Genomic DNA, 15,164 nt, shown 5'->3' on the forward strand with positions numbered 1-15,164 from the left:
ATTTACTTTAAAAAATAGGGTCCTTTTTATGCTAGGTAATACGAGGTTATAAAAATTAAAGGAATAATAAAAAAGTTTCTTTAACAAATGAAAAAGTCATAATAGTAAAAATATATCTAGGAATTTCTCTGGCGCTGTTGTGGGCAGTGTGATGTTAGTTCAGTGTCAGATAATCCCTTTTTCCAGCTTGTACTTGTTTTCAAGGTCTATAGGTCCCCCTCCAATGCACAGTCAATATTAACTGCAGGGTTTTAATGCGTTGCACCTGTCTCTTCCACAGCGGTTCCTTCTTCTGTTTATTTTGACTTCCTCTGTTTGCAAGTCTCTTCAGTGTCTACTTTCCGCCCTGACACAGGGGGGTGAAGGTGGCTACTTATTTAGGCTCACTTTTTCAGTGTGTTTTGGGGAGGGAGGGACACTGCAAACAAATACCACTGGCGTGTGTGGGGAGTGCTCGCAGTGTATGGACCACCCTGGGTTTGCCATAGCCGAAGGCAGCGTATGTTTCCCAGGTCTACCCTGCTTAGACTCCAGGGTGCTCTGCAAGGGCACTGTCCCAAATGGACCCTACATTCCATGCGATCCCCAGGTCTGAGCTGCTCAGGTTCTCGAGAGCTTTGCAGGGCAGAGGTCCAGATGGGCTGTGCGTTTTGTACCTCCCAGGTCCAAGCAGCTCAGGCAACCCAGTGCTTGATGAGCACACTGTCCCAGATGCACCACGCATCTTAATCACCTCCCTGGTCCTGGCCTGTTGGTTCCCCCGGTGTGCTGCGAGAGCACCATCACAGGTATGCCGTGTGTCTCTGGGGAGCTGATCTCAGGCTGTGACACTCCTGGCAGATGTCAACCATCCAGGATCCCAGGAAGACGTAGCTAGCAACTGGGAGTATGCTCACAGTTTGGTGGAAGGTGCAGTCTCCGGGGCTGAGATTGCCGCAGCCCCTTGCCTTCCGGCTCTGGCTCTGTCACACGCCTGCCTCTCTGCCTCTGGGGAGGGAGGGCCCTATATTGCAGCTGGCTCACACTCCTTTGGCATTCACTCATCTTTGTTCTGTGAGCACACCAGGGGTGACCGTGCTGTGTTAGAGCCTTTCTCAGGAAAGGTTTTTTTTTTTTTTTTTTGGTCTCTGGCGATCCCATGTTGTGGTATCATGTTAGCTCACTCAGATTGTCATCAGGGCATTCAGGCCCAGTCCTTACCCTAAGGACCGATGATGCTGCCCACACCTCCCTGCCCAGCCCCCACTCTCTGGTGGTAGACACAAGCATCTGGGCTACTGTGATGCTGGCAGTTGTGGTTAGGTGTGTATTCTGTGAGGTCTTTTTTTTTTTCTCCCAGTTATGTTGCCTCTGAGATTACAAAACTCCCCACAGACCCACCTGTGAGAGAGCTTCCTACTGTGTGGAAACTTCTTCACACTCTCTCCCCAGGACGGGTCTCCATCCCTAAATCTTTTGTCCCTGTTTCTGTCGTTTATATTTTGTCCTACCTCCTTTCAAAGAGAATGGGCTGCTTTTCTGGGTGCCTGGTGTACTCTGCCAGTGTTCAGAAGTTGTTTTGTGGAAGTTGCTCAACATTCAGATGATCTTTTGATGAATTTGTGAGAGAGAAAGAGGTCTCCCTGTCCTATTCCTCCACCATCTTGGAACCGCCTCCCCCTAAATATATTTTTTAGAAATCTGTTTGTTAAGATACAAGGTTTTAAAATTCTACTAATTGAATAAGGGGCGGAGATGAGAGGAATGTGGAGAGGCTCCTGTACTTTATCCCTCCAGAAGTTACTGATTGTTTCAGGGATATGGCTGCCATCTAAGATAGGACCCAACATAGATGAATTGCTTAATTTGTACTGTGTCAAGTGTTTGTAAGTGTACTATAATTTGTTGGTATTTTTTCTTACATATGAAAGAGTGTATAGAAAGTATTTCCTGGTAAAGGATTGCAGAATGTCATCCAGGCACCCAGGATAAACTGTAGATGCTAGTCTCATATGACCGCCAGCTGCTCCTCTCTGGTTGTTCATATCCTTGCCTTTGTCAGGGTTGATATGTGTGTCAAGTTCTGGATATCTGGAGAAGTGCATTGGGGGAGTAAACTGCACTGTATTTCTGCATCTGAGCTCATCATTGCCTATCTCCAGGTCTCAGGAGTAGGTCAAAACAGAAGTCCTTTGTAGAGTGAGGCAGCAGGCTAAGGATGGGAGAGCAGCAGCTTCACGTCAAGTTCATGGCCAAGAGAAACCAAGCAGAGGTAGGACCCTGAGATAGACTTACCCCAGTGTTCTGACTTCAGGTTAGAAACTAGGTGCTGTGGCTGCAGGGATGCTCGTGGTAACAGACGTCAGCGTGTCTTCAGTTGCGTTGCTTCGGTTTGGATGGTCACCCTGTATCTACTTCTGTACACTGCCGTCATCCCAGGAACTCCATTCACTGCCCTTTGTCTCTTCTGGTAACTTTTGTCTCCTTGCTTCTAGTATTGCTGTTGAGTAGTTTAAAGCCATCTGATTCATAATCCTTTATATGTAACTATAATCTGGTAGGAGGTTCTTTTTTTTTTACGTTTTCTTATGTCTGAATAGTTCTGTTTCCACTAAGCTGTGTTTTCACAGCTGGGTTTTCATCTTCCATGTTAGAGGGATTTATCAGATATCTAATAATTCTTGGTTTTCTATACATGATTAAGACAGGGTTATCTCCTGACCACCCTCATCCTTTCTGCCCACCCGCTTCTCAACCCCCTGCCTCTTTCAAGCAACCATCAATCTGTTCTCTCCATCTGTTGAGTTCTGAGGGTTTTGTTTTTTAGATATTCCATTTATAAAAAAATCATTTAGTATTTGTATTTCTCTGTTTGACTCTTTTTGCTTAGCATAGTGCCCTCAAGGTCCATCCATGTTGCCACAATTGGCAGGGTTTCCTCTTCAATGGCTGCCAGTATTCCATTTAGTCTGTGTGAGTGTGTGTATGTGTATATACCAGTTTTCTTTATCCATTCATTCATTACTGGATACTCATATCTTGGCTATTGTAAATAATGCTTCAGTGAACATGGGAATGTAGACATCTTTTCAAGTTAGTGTTTTTGTTTCTGTTGGGTAAATACCCAGCAGTGGAATTTTTGGACCATATAGTAGTTCTGTCTTTAATTTTTTGTGTAACCTTCATACTGTTTTCCATAGTGGCTGTAGCATTTACATTCCCACCAGTGGTGCACAGAGGTTCCCTTTTCTCTGCATTCTTGCTAACGTGTGTTGTTTCTTGTCTTTTCTGTATAAAAGTTATTCTAACAAGTGTGAGATGATATCTCATTGTAGTTTTGATTTGCATTTCTTTGTTGATTAGTCATGTTGAGCACTTTTTCATGTACCTGTTATCCATCTGTATGTCTTCTTTGGGAAAATGTCTGTTCAAATCCTCTGCCTATTTTTTAATGGAATTTTTTTTTTTTTTTTTGCTATTGAGTTTTATGAGTGTTTTGTATACTTTGGATATTAACTCCTTATCAGATACATAATTTGCAAATATTTTCTCCCATTTGACAAGTTGCCCTTTCATTTTGTTGATGGTTTCCTTCATTGTGCAGAAGCTTTTCATTTGATAATCTCACTTGTTTATTTTTGCTTTTGTTGCCTTTGCTTTTTGTGTCAAGTCAAAAAAACAAAAACTACTGTCAAGAAGTTTGCCACCTGTTTTTTTCTAGGAGTTTTATGGTTTCAGGTCTTATGTTCAAGTCTTTAATCCATTTTGAGTTTATTTTTGTGTGTGATGTAAGATATTAATTGAGTTTCATTCTTTTGCATGTGGTAATTTAGTTTTCCCCCAACACTGTTTATTGAAAAGACTGTCTTTTCCCTGTTGTATATTCTTGGCATCTTTGTTGTAAATTACTTGACCATGTATGCATATGATTATTTCTGGGCCTCTAGTCTATTGCCTTGATCTGTTTTTTGGCCAGTGTTGTTCAGTTGCTCGGCTGTGTCCCAAGCCTTTGCGGCCCCATGTATTGCAGCACACCAGGCTTCCCTGTCCTTCACCATCTCCCAGAGCTTGCTCAAACTTATGTCCATCGAGTCAGTGATGCCATCCAACCATCTTGTCCTCTGTCATCCCCTTCTCCTCCTGCCTTCAGTCTTTCCCAGCATCAGTGTCTTTTTCAGTGAGTCAGCTCTTCACATCAGGTGGCCAAAGTATTGGAGCTACCAATACTTTGGTCCTTCCAATGAATATTCAGGATTGATTTCCTGTAGGATTGACTGATTGGATCTCTTTGCAGTCCAAGGGACTCTCAAGAGTCTTCTCCAATGCCATAGTTCAAAAGCATCAATTCTTTAGTGCTCAGCTTTCTTTATGGTCCAGCTCTCACATCCATGCATGACTACTAGAAAAACCATAGCTTTGACTAGACAGACCTTTGTTGGCAAAGTAATGTCTCTGCTGTGTAGGTTTGTCATAGCTTTTCTTCCAAGGAGCAAGTGTCTTAATTTCATGGCTTCAGTCACCATCTGCAGTGATTTTGGAGCCCCCCAAAATAAAGTCTGTCACTGTTTCCATTCCCCATCTATTTGCCATGAAGTGATGGGACCAGATATCATGATCTTAGTTTTCTGAATTTTGAGTTTTATGCCAGCTTTTTCATTCTCCTCTTTCACTTTATCAAAAAGCTCTTAAGTTCCTCTTTGCTTTCTGCCATAAGGGTAGTGTCATCTGCATATTTGAGGTTATTGATGGTTCTCCCGGCAGTCTTGATTCCAGCTTATGCTTCATCCAGCCCTGCATTTCACATGATGTACTATTTTGATAACTGTAGCTTCGTAATATAGTCTGAAATCAGGGCACATGATGCTCCAACTTTGTTGTTCTTTCTCTAAGTGAAGTCACTCAGTCGTGTCCGACTCTTTGTGATTCCATGGACTGTAGCCCACCAGGCTTCTCCATCCATGGGGTTTTCCAGGCAAGAATACTGGAGTGGATTCTTTCTCTAGATAGCTTTGTTTGAGGTCTTTTTTGTTTCCATACAAATTTTAGGATTGTTTGTTCTGTTTCTCTGGAAAATGCCATGGAATTTTGATAGGGATTGCATTGAATCTGTAGATTGCTTTGGGTAGCAAGGACATTTTAACAACATTAATTCTTCTAATCTATGAGCACAGATTATCTTTATGTATATTTGTATCTTTTTCATCAGTCTTACAGCTTACAGTTTACTAATTTATAAGTCTTTATTTCATCAGTCTTACTGTTTATAAATGTTAGTTGAATTTATTGCCCAGTATTTTATTCTTTTTGGTGCAGCTATAAATGGGATTATTTCTTCTTAATTTCTCTTTTTTAAAAATTTTAAATTATCTTTGTCTTTAAATGAATTTCTTGAAAGGGAATCCTCTTGGAACTGTTGGTGGGAATGTAAATTGATAGAGCCACTATGGAGGACAGTGTGGAAATTCCTTTAAAAACTAGGAATAAAACTACCATATGACCCAACAATCCTACTACTGGGTATATACCTAGATGAAACCATAATTGAAAAAGACATGTACCCCCAATGTTCATTGCAGCACTATTTACATATATATATGTATGTATATGCATAGGTACATGTATATATGTATATACATATGTGTGTGTAATGGAATATTACTTAGCCATGAAAAGGAGTGCATTTGATTCAGTGCTAATGAGGTGGATGAACCTAGAGCCTATTAGAGTGAATAAGTCAGAGAAAAATATTATATATTAACACATATATATGGAACCTAGAAAGATGGTACTGATGAACCTATTTGCAGGGCAGCAATGGAGATGCGGACACAGAGAACAGACTTGTGAACACAGAGAAGGGGTGGGAGGAGAAGGTGGGACGAATGGAGAGTGTAGCATGGAAACATACACAACCACGAGTAAAACCCAGATAGCCAGTGGGAATTTGCTGTATGCCTCAGGGAGCTCAAACTCTGGCTCTGTGTGTGACGACCTGGAGGGGTGGGATGGGGTGGGAGGCAGGTTTAGAGGCAGGGGACATATGTGTACCTGTGGCTGGTACATGTTGATGTATGGCAGAAACCAATACAATATTGTAGAGCAATTATCCCCCAGTTAAATATTTTTAAAAATTGAGTGGGAAACATAGCTTTCTTATAAACAGGATATAGTTGGGATTTGGTTTTTATTCTCTAAAATGTTTAGTCCACAATGTAATTACCAGTACTGGATTTTGTTTTTTGCCATTTGTCTTTTGGTTTGTCTCTCAGTTCTTTGTTCCTCAGTTCTTTTCTTGTCTTTTTTGGTATTAAATATCTTGTAGAACTCCATTTTGTTCATTGTCCTTTTTTTGTCTGCACTGGCTCTCTGTTGCTGTGTGAGCTTTCTCTAGTTGAAGTGAGTGGGGTCCACTCTCTAGCTGTGATGTATGGGTTTCCATTGCTGTGGCTTCTCTTGCTGAGCAGCATGGGCTCTCGGCACATGGACTCCCTAGTTGCAGCACGTGGGCTTAGTTGCTCCATGGCGTGTGGGATCTTCTGGACCAGGGATTAAACCTGTGTCCCCTGCATTGGCAGGTGGACTCTCAACCACTGACTGCCAGGCAAGTCCAGCGTCCGTTCTTTTTAAAGCAACAGCTTCTCTGCTTTTTTTTGATAGGTGGAAGTGTTTTGCTCTGCTGATTACAGTATACTTAATATTTCATAATCTTTCTAGAGCTACTATTGTACCATTTTGCATAAAATTTAGAAATCTTGGAACCATATAGATTCAGTTGCTTCCCCTGTTCTTCAAACCAGGAGTCAGTAAACTATAGCCCACAGTCCAGTCTGTTGCCTATTTTATAAATAAAACTTAGAAAGTTGAAACCCAGCTATGTTCATTCATTGGCATATTCTGTTTGGCTGCTTTTGCACTCCAACTGCATAGTTGAGTAGTTGCAACAAAGATTTGCAACTACTAAAATGTTTAATGTCTGACCCATCTATCTGCTACAACTCCACAATTTTGTGTTATACTTTGTAAGTTATGCCTTAGACAGTCTTATTTATATTAAGGAAATCAAAAGGGAAGCCTTTTATATTTACCCTAATATATATCATCTTAAGTGTTATTTCTTTCTAAAGAGCTAAGTTTTCGTGTGGTATCATTTTCCTTCAGCCTGAAGAACTTTCTTTAGTTTGTAGTACAGATATGATGGGGACCAATTCTAGTTTTCTTTTTTGAAAATGTCTGTTTTACTTTTATTCTTGAAGATTTTTGATAGGATATAGAATTGGGGGTAGAGTTTTTTTCTTCTTCTAGTACTTTAAAGACTTCATTCTCTCCTGGCCTCTTTTATTTCTGATAAGAAGTTAATGGTAATTTGAATTGTTCTTTATGCAATGTGTCATTTTTCCCCCCTTCCAAGCTGTCTCTAATGCCTGGCAACCACCAATCTTAAGAGGACACTAACAAACAAAAGTCACTATTTCGCTGTGTGAGGTCTCGGTTGTGGCACATGGGATCTTGATCACACCACGAAGGTCTTTTGTCGCAGCCCATGGACATCCTGACTGTGGCGCATGGTCTCCCGTGTATGGGCTCAGTCGTTGCAGTCCGTGGGCTCAGTTGCTCTGCAGCTTGTGGAATTTAGTTCCCCAAGCAGGGGTCAGACCTGTGTCCCCTGCTTTGCAAGGTAGATTCTTAACTACTGGACCACCAGCAGGTCCCAGTTAGTAATCTTTTGTCCATTTCTATAATTTAGTGATTTTTAAAATCTTCAATAAATGAAATTACTAATAGTGTGTGAACTTTGACAGTTGGCTTTTTTCACCCAGTAAAATTCTTTTGAGATTCATCCAAATTGTTGTGTTAGTATACACTTTTATTCCATTTCATTACTGAGTAATACAGATATACTACAGTTAATCTTTAACCTGTTGAAGGACATCTGGGTTATTTCTGGATTGGAGCGGCTAGGAATGTTTGTATAGTTTGTATGTGAATATAAGATTACATTGCACTAGGATAAGTGCCCAAGTGTATGTTTCCAGAGTGGGCATATTTTACATTCCCACCATCAATGTCTGAGTGATCCAGTTTCTTTGTATCCTTATCTACATTTAATTATCATTTCACTTGGCATATAATCTCTCGTGGTTTTAGCTTGTTGCATTTCCTTAATGGCTAATCAAAGTGAACATCTCTTTGTGTGCTTTTTTACCATGTTTATAATCCTCTTTATTGAAATGTCTCCTCATGTCTTTGGCCCATTTTGTAATTGAATTGGTTTTACCCTTGAGAGTTGTTTGTAGCAGATACTCGTCTTTTGTTGGATATGTATTTGCACATATTTTCTCCCTGTCTCGGTTTATCTATTTACTATCCTCTCTCTTTTTTTTTTTTTTGTGCCACACAGCTTGCAGGATCTTAGTTCCCCCACCAGGGGCTGAATCCCCAGGCCCCCAGCAGTGGAAGCACTGAGTCCTAACCCCTGAACCAACAGGGATTCCCTACTTTTATCTCTTAACAGGATTTTTTGCAAAACAGAGGTTTAAAAGTTTCTAGTTTTTATACTTTCTTTGACCCATTTTCCATAAAACATATGACAGTCTCTAAATTCTGTCCGACTCTTTGTGACCCCATGGACTATAGCCCACCAGGCTCCTCTGTCCATGGGATTCTCCAGGTAAGAATACTGCAGTGGCTAGCCATTCCCTTCTCCAGAGGATCTTCCTGACCCAGGATTGAACCCAGTTCTCCTGCATTGTAGGCAGATTCTTCACCATTTGAGCCACCAGGGAAACCTCATTGTGAGGTTTAGGACAAAATTGTCAGAGGATTGGCTGGGGGGTTTTCTGCCTTGGAATATCCAGTTGCTCTAGAACCATTTGTTAAAGAGCAGACGGTTAATCACTCCGTTTAGTTGCATTTGCACCTTTGTCAAAATTCAGTCGTGGGTTTTGTGTCAGTCTGTTTCTGGATTCTTTGTTCTGTTCCATCAATCTGTGTGTCTTTCCCTCTGCAAGACTTTTTTTTTTTCTTTTTGCAATACTCAATTAGTCCTAATCCTAGGTAATGATTCCTTTCTCTTTATTCCTCTTTTTCAAAATGTTGTTGCTATTCTAGCGCTTGTACTTTTTTTTTTTTTTTGGCTTGTATCTTTATATGTAAATTTTTAAATAAGCTTGTTTGTCTATAAAAACACCTTGCTATGATTTTAATAGGAATTACATTAAACCTGCAGGTCAGTTTAAGTGTTTGACGTCTCTAGTATATTAAGTCTTTACGTCCTTGAAGACAGTAGGCCGTTTGCTTGGCTGACCTTACACAGTAAGTTGCAGCTCAAGTCTCAGTTGGGTTCTTGGGGCCTTACCTTGAGTCTCTGACATACATGATTTAGAGATACAAGTAAGAATTTGGTCAATGTTTATAATACAGAGTTGGAGCTCCCCTCAAATTTTCTGGAACTTCCCACCTCATTTTCTAGTGCTATGGTGCCATTCTGTCCTGTGCCTCTTCCAAGCTTTCTGTTTTAACCAGTCAACACGACACAGACAGGGGCATCTCCCCTGACTAAAAGCTGTAAAAAGTGAAAAAGAGGATTCACCCCATTCATTTCCTTCTTTCCAAAGGTCGACCCCCCTTTGGTATTTGCCTGATTGTTTCTTCTACAGTATTCTGGTCAGAAGTTATACTTGTTAAACTTCGGAAGAGTTGGATTGAAAGGCACTTACCCAGTGTGGTGGTGATTCCTTGCGTTCTCCAGTCTACCATGTTGCCAGGAATAAATTTCACTTTTAATAGCTGTTTTCTTTTATGTTGCAATATGGTTGTAAGGAAGAAAAATGCAAAGGATTTTGGAGTCAAGTGGAGAGGTACATGAATTTTGGCTTTGCCACCCGCTAGTTATATAACACTGTGTCATTTAACCTTTTTTATCTGTAAAATGGAGAATAAAAAACGTATCTTACATACTTATTGAAAAAATTTTTAAAGGTTTTCAGAAACTTGCAATAAATACAACATCTCACTTAAATGATAGCTGTTAACTGTATTTTATGTTTTCTCTATTCTGTTTTTAATCTATATTTAATCCATTAAGATCTGAGCTAGCCCCGCTCTGCCTGAGCTGTAAACTCATTTTTCTGATGAAAGGTGAAATTTTGTTACGTGGGATCTGTTCATTAAGGGTGACAAGTGCTAAGTAGCTATCTTGGAAGACTGATGTTTAAGTTTTTTGATTATAAAGCAGAGTAAAGGAATCTTTTAGCTTATTAACAACCGTTTGAAATCTGAAAAAAAAAAAAATTAACAATGTTGGGTTTTTACCCTCTTTTATAGGAATCCCCTCCTCAAGTAGAAAATTACTGTCTACCAGAAGCTGCGTCATTTCTTCAGAATAAAAAGGAACCTGGGCCTGGATTCTCACAAAAGAGGAAAGCCCCTACAGAAAAAAATAAAATCAAACGACCCAGAGTACAGTAATTATATTTACTCAGTTACCAAACATTAAATGTTTTTTAAATTAATAACTTGAGTATGACTGTTATGGATCTGTAATTTAAAGACAAGAACCTGGAGAATTCAGCTTCAGTGTAATGGTGAAGCTTGAAGTTAGTTTTCAACACCTGAAATTTTAATCACTGAAATATTAACTGATCCTAATAGTTGCCTGAAATAACAAAATGCAGCTCTTCAGCTAGCTTGTCATTAAACCATACTGATGTGTGTAAGGTGGGTTTTTATTTATTTGCTTGTAAGTATCCAAGTCTGTAGTTTAGTGGAAGTTTTAGCAAGGTGTTAGATTTTGCCTTAAAATGTCTGCTTTATTTCATAACGACAGGAAAGTTGTCAATTGGGATTCATTCATATTTTCCCTGATTTTTAGCTTCTCAAACCATTTTACCTCTTCTTAATAGGAGCCTGAGCACAAGGTTTAATGAGGAACTGAGGCTTTAAACTTAAGTGCGTGTGTATATATGTATATGCATGTTTTTACAAATCTCCATGATGTTTGCCAAGTTTGGGGGCCAAAACTTGGACAATAAAGACAATAAAGAATAAAAGTAGTGACTCAAAGTAGTTGTTCAAATAGATAATTTAAAGAAAAAAACAAACATTCTGGTAACCATTCTCTTGTTGAAGCAAATAAAAGATTTGTAAAACAGCTTTAAAATGAATCTAGTTATGTTTCTGATGTTGTTTATGTAGAATATTGGGGCTTCCCTGGTGGCTCAGTTGGTAAAGAATCTGCCTGCAGTGCAGGAGACCTGGGTTAGATCCCCGGATTGGGAAGATCCCATGGAAAAGGAAACAGCTACCCACTCCAGTATTCTGGCCTGGAGAATTCCATGGACTGTATAGTCAAATGGGGTCACAAAAGAGTCGGACATAACTGAGCAACTTTCATATACACATGTAGAATATTGCTCTGGTGGGTTTAAAAAAGGAAGAACTACAGAACTGCATTAGCCTCTGTTAATCTAAACACTAGATACTACATGCATGGCCACAGTTCTCTAAATATAAGGCTACCTCACTTTGTTTAAGGGACTGTAATTTTGATGTAAATTGTTCAATTCCTAGTAATAATCTTTGAAAGGCAAACTCAAATGATGATGAATTAAAATCCTTAACCTGAACACCAAACCCCTGAAGTTTTCATCAGATTTTTATCTAAATGAAGTAGGGGTTATCACTGTCCTTCAGTCTTTTTAGCTTCGAAGCTAATTCACACCTTAGGACAACACAAATTCTTACACCAGCAAACAGGTAGCATTGTCATATAAACTGTACTCCTGCCCTCCTCCAAACAAAAACCCATAGACCTGGTTTTATTAGAACCATTTTGTATTAGCTGGTCCATTCATCGGCAGTTTGAGGTATGTTTCTCTCTGAATTTCACTACTTAAAAATTCTTTGAAATAGTTACTCTTTTCTTGATGAGCACACTTACCAGAACAAATATTATTTTCCTATTTCTCTATCTTAGAAAAAATGAACTAATGTAGCATTGTCTTCTCTGCCATGATTATGAACTATATTTTCTCTGTTCAGGCCTTAACATACAATTTTAAGCCTCCAGATCTCAGCTTCTCTTGACTCTCCAGAATCTGTCTAACACTGCAAAGCACATTTTCACTCAGGTTTTGACTCTTACACTGTAAATGTCCTTATGCCTGCAAAGTCTTTTTACATGCAGATAATTCTAAGCATAGGTAGCTATCTCATTTAAAAGGGAAGAAAAAAAACTTTCCTTAATTATTCTTACTTTCTCCTTAGAACTACTGTAGTATTTTAATCTATGACATTTAAATTAGCATTTCTTATATTCCCCCGTGACTTTTCGTGTGCATTACTCTGGCCTTATCACGATTCATTGATTCAACAAATATGACTCCTCAGCATGTAAGGTAGTTTGTGGACTTCAGGAGCAAACCACTTAGCACACATGCTCCCTCAGAGTTATAGAGGTAGGGCCCTCAGTGCAGACATTTCAGGCTGAATTTTATCTTCCTCAGCCCACTAAGGAAAATTTCACAGATTGACACTTAACCCTATATGTGACTATACTTGGAGATTGGCCTTTAAGGAAATAATTAAGGTTAAATGACGTCATAAGAGTGGGTTTTAAAGGAGAGACCAGGAGTTCATGGGCACAGAGGAAATGCCACGTGGGGACACAGGCAGCTGTCTGCAAGTCAGGAGAAGATGCCTTACTAGAAGCCTCCCCTGGCAGCACCTGGACCTCAAACTTCTAGCCTCCAGAATTGTGAGAGGTTTGTTGTTTAAGCTCTAGTCCATACCTGTTTGAGACAGGAGGGGAAGGGACAGGACAGAACCTCTGGACAGTGAAGGAGGGCACAGCTATTTATTAGCATGCTGAACAGGCTGGAACTGGCTGAAACCAAGATGACTTCAAGAATAATCTGGTCATTGACATTTAGCTTATACTTTCATTGTAATAAAATCACTCAGATGGGAAAAGTGGGCAGTGGCCCAGTTTCTGGAAAAATCCCATCCTTCCCTGAAATAGCAAGAATATTCCTCCCAGCCATTAGCTTATGAAATTACTCAGCCCATAAAAACCAACAACCCCATGGCATGAGTCCAGTCTCACTTTCTGAAGAGGTTCTGCCAATGGAGTGTGCATCCCTCAAACTCTCACTTTTTTGGGGAGGGTCGGGGCGTGGCTCATTTGTGAAGTCTTTGCTGCATGAAGCAAAAGATCCCTTCTTAGCGCTCCATCCCAGGACCTGATGTTTCCCTCTCCTGCAGCAACTTAACAGATAAACCTTTAACTTGGAGATGCTTTCATACATGTTGCTTTATAGCAGGGGTTGGCAAGCTTTGTCTGTAGAAGGTGGAAAATGAACTTTTAAGTAATGTGGGCTGGTCTTGTGGCATTTTTCCTCCAACCCTCTAAAATATAAAAACTATCCTGAGTTCAAGGCAATATGGAAATAGGCAGTTGGCCATAGTGTGACCCCCACTCTAGCCTAAAAAATACTTTTTAATCTGTATTTATTGACCTGTTTTATTGGCATGTACCCAGCACCTCAAACAGTGGATGGAATAAGCAGATACAAAATAAATATTTTTAAATCAATTCATGTTTCTTGGGGAAAAAAATCTGTGGTCAACCAGCAAGGCACACAGCTCTTTGTTTTTCTCCCATTTATAAGGAGTAGCATTCTTTTGGCATTTCATGCTTCTTTAGCATTGGGATTTTGTAATTGAAAGTATTGAGTGTTTTAAATTTGTGAGGTGTTTATAGGAAGAAAAGCCAGGATACAGATATTTATGTTTTTCAAGGCATAAAGAGAAGCAATAGAATGTTTTGCTTTTAATGTAATAGCAATATTTTTAAAGCAAGAGAAACTGATAAAGGAAAGATAATCAGGCAGTTATCCTACCATTATGACTGCATTTCAGGGTAGCCTGACAGCTGAGAAAAGGCCCTATAGAATAATTCCAGGCAGGAAGTGCAGAAGAAATGATAGAAGTCAAGCCATTTTATAACTTCTAATGAAATCATAAATCTAAGCAAAGAGGGACTTTTATAATGATGGGTCAAGCTGATAATACCTGAACTCACTGGTCACAGAAAGAGCCAGACATGCCTCCTGATGTGATGTAGCAGGAAATGGAGAACATCTGTAATCTTGCCCCCAGCCCCATGACTTGGATTTGATCAAGTTCCAGATCTTAATAAAATCAATCAACATTGAGTAAGGAGAGATCTGGGCTTCCTGTATGGCTCAGCTGGTAAAGAATCTGCCTGTAATGTGGGGCACCTGGGTTCAATCCCTGGGTTGGGGAGATTCCCTGGAGAAGGGAAAGGCTACCCACTCCAGTATTATGACGTGGAGAATTCCATGGACTACAGTCCATGGGGTCACAAAGAGTCAGACACAACTGAGCGACTTTCAAGGAGAGACCCAGTTCAAAATGATGATGTTAGTGAATCCTGTGTCCCATGGACACACTGCATCCACAGCTTATATACAGAACAATTTCCTCTGAAAGAGCCACAAAAAGTGGCTGCTACATATCAGGCAAATGAGAAAACCACATCAAAGCAGGTAGGGGGAAGCTGAGACAGTCTCACCATAAACCCCATCCCCAGCACATCACCCACAATCAGAAGCGGACTGGCACACCTTAGCTTCTCCCGTGGAACAAAGGCTTTGAACTCCACATCTGACATCCCACATTGTAAGACTTATACCTGAGAGGCAAGCTTCCAAAGTATCTAGCTTTGACAGTCAGTGAAGCTTGTTTTGTCAAGACCCACAAGGCTACAGTTATCTGGGAACGCAGTGCAGAGGCAGACTGAAAAGGGCCGGTCTTTCTGTAAAAGAGGCCCAACTGCTTATTGTAAAGCTTTGACATTTGTATTATAAATGGACTATAACTTAAAAATTGTGAACCACTGTTGTACACTTGTATATCAACTGTACCTCAATAAAACAAGCAAAAGCTTTGGCCTGAGGGGCAGGCATTTAACCCAGATGTTGCAGGAAGGGGCAGCCCGAAAGGGGGCTCTTGTGTCACATTCATAAATGAACTGTCAGAGGAGACACACATGCTGAGAAAATAAGGGACTTTACTGAAGGGCCTCCTGAGTGGAGAGCAGTGGGGTAAGGGAACCTGGGAGAACTGCCCTACCCCGTGGCTTGCACTCTTGGGTTTCATAGTGA

The 15,164-nt window shown here is 40.2% G+C and overlaps 1 protein-coding gene across 3 annotated transcripts in view; it reads left to right on the top strand.

Annotated features, from left to right (window-relative positions):
• TOPBP1 (DNA topoisomerase II binding protein 1) overlaps nt 1-11,141 on the top strand; it is a 72,803-nt gene extending 61,662 nt beyond the window's left edge. For all 3 annotated transcript variants that reach the window (XM_043474378.1, XM_043474379.1, XM_043474380.1), the window contains one exon: nt 10,303-11,141. In XM_043474378.1, the coding sequence (XP_043330313.1) occupies nt 10,303-10,446 (144 nt within the window). In that variant the 3' untranslated portion in view covers nt 10,447-11,141. The remainder of the gene's footprint in view (nt 1-10,302) is intronic.
• The last annotated feature ends 4,023 nt before the right edge of the window (nt 11,142-15,164 follow it).

The sequence above is a fragment of the Cervus canadensis genome, chromosome 7, assembly GCF_019320065.1.
Source record: "Cervus canadensis isolate Bull #8, Minnesota chromosome 7, ASM1932006v1, whole genome shotgun sequence".
In the NCBI taxonomy this organism is placed as follows: Eukaryota; Metazoa; Chordata; class Mammalia; order Artiodactyla; family Cervidae; genus Cervus; species Cervus canadensis.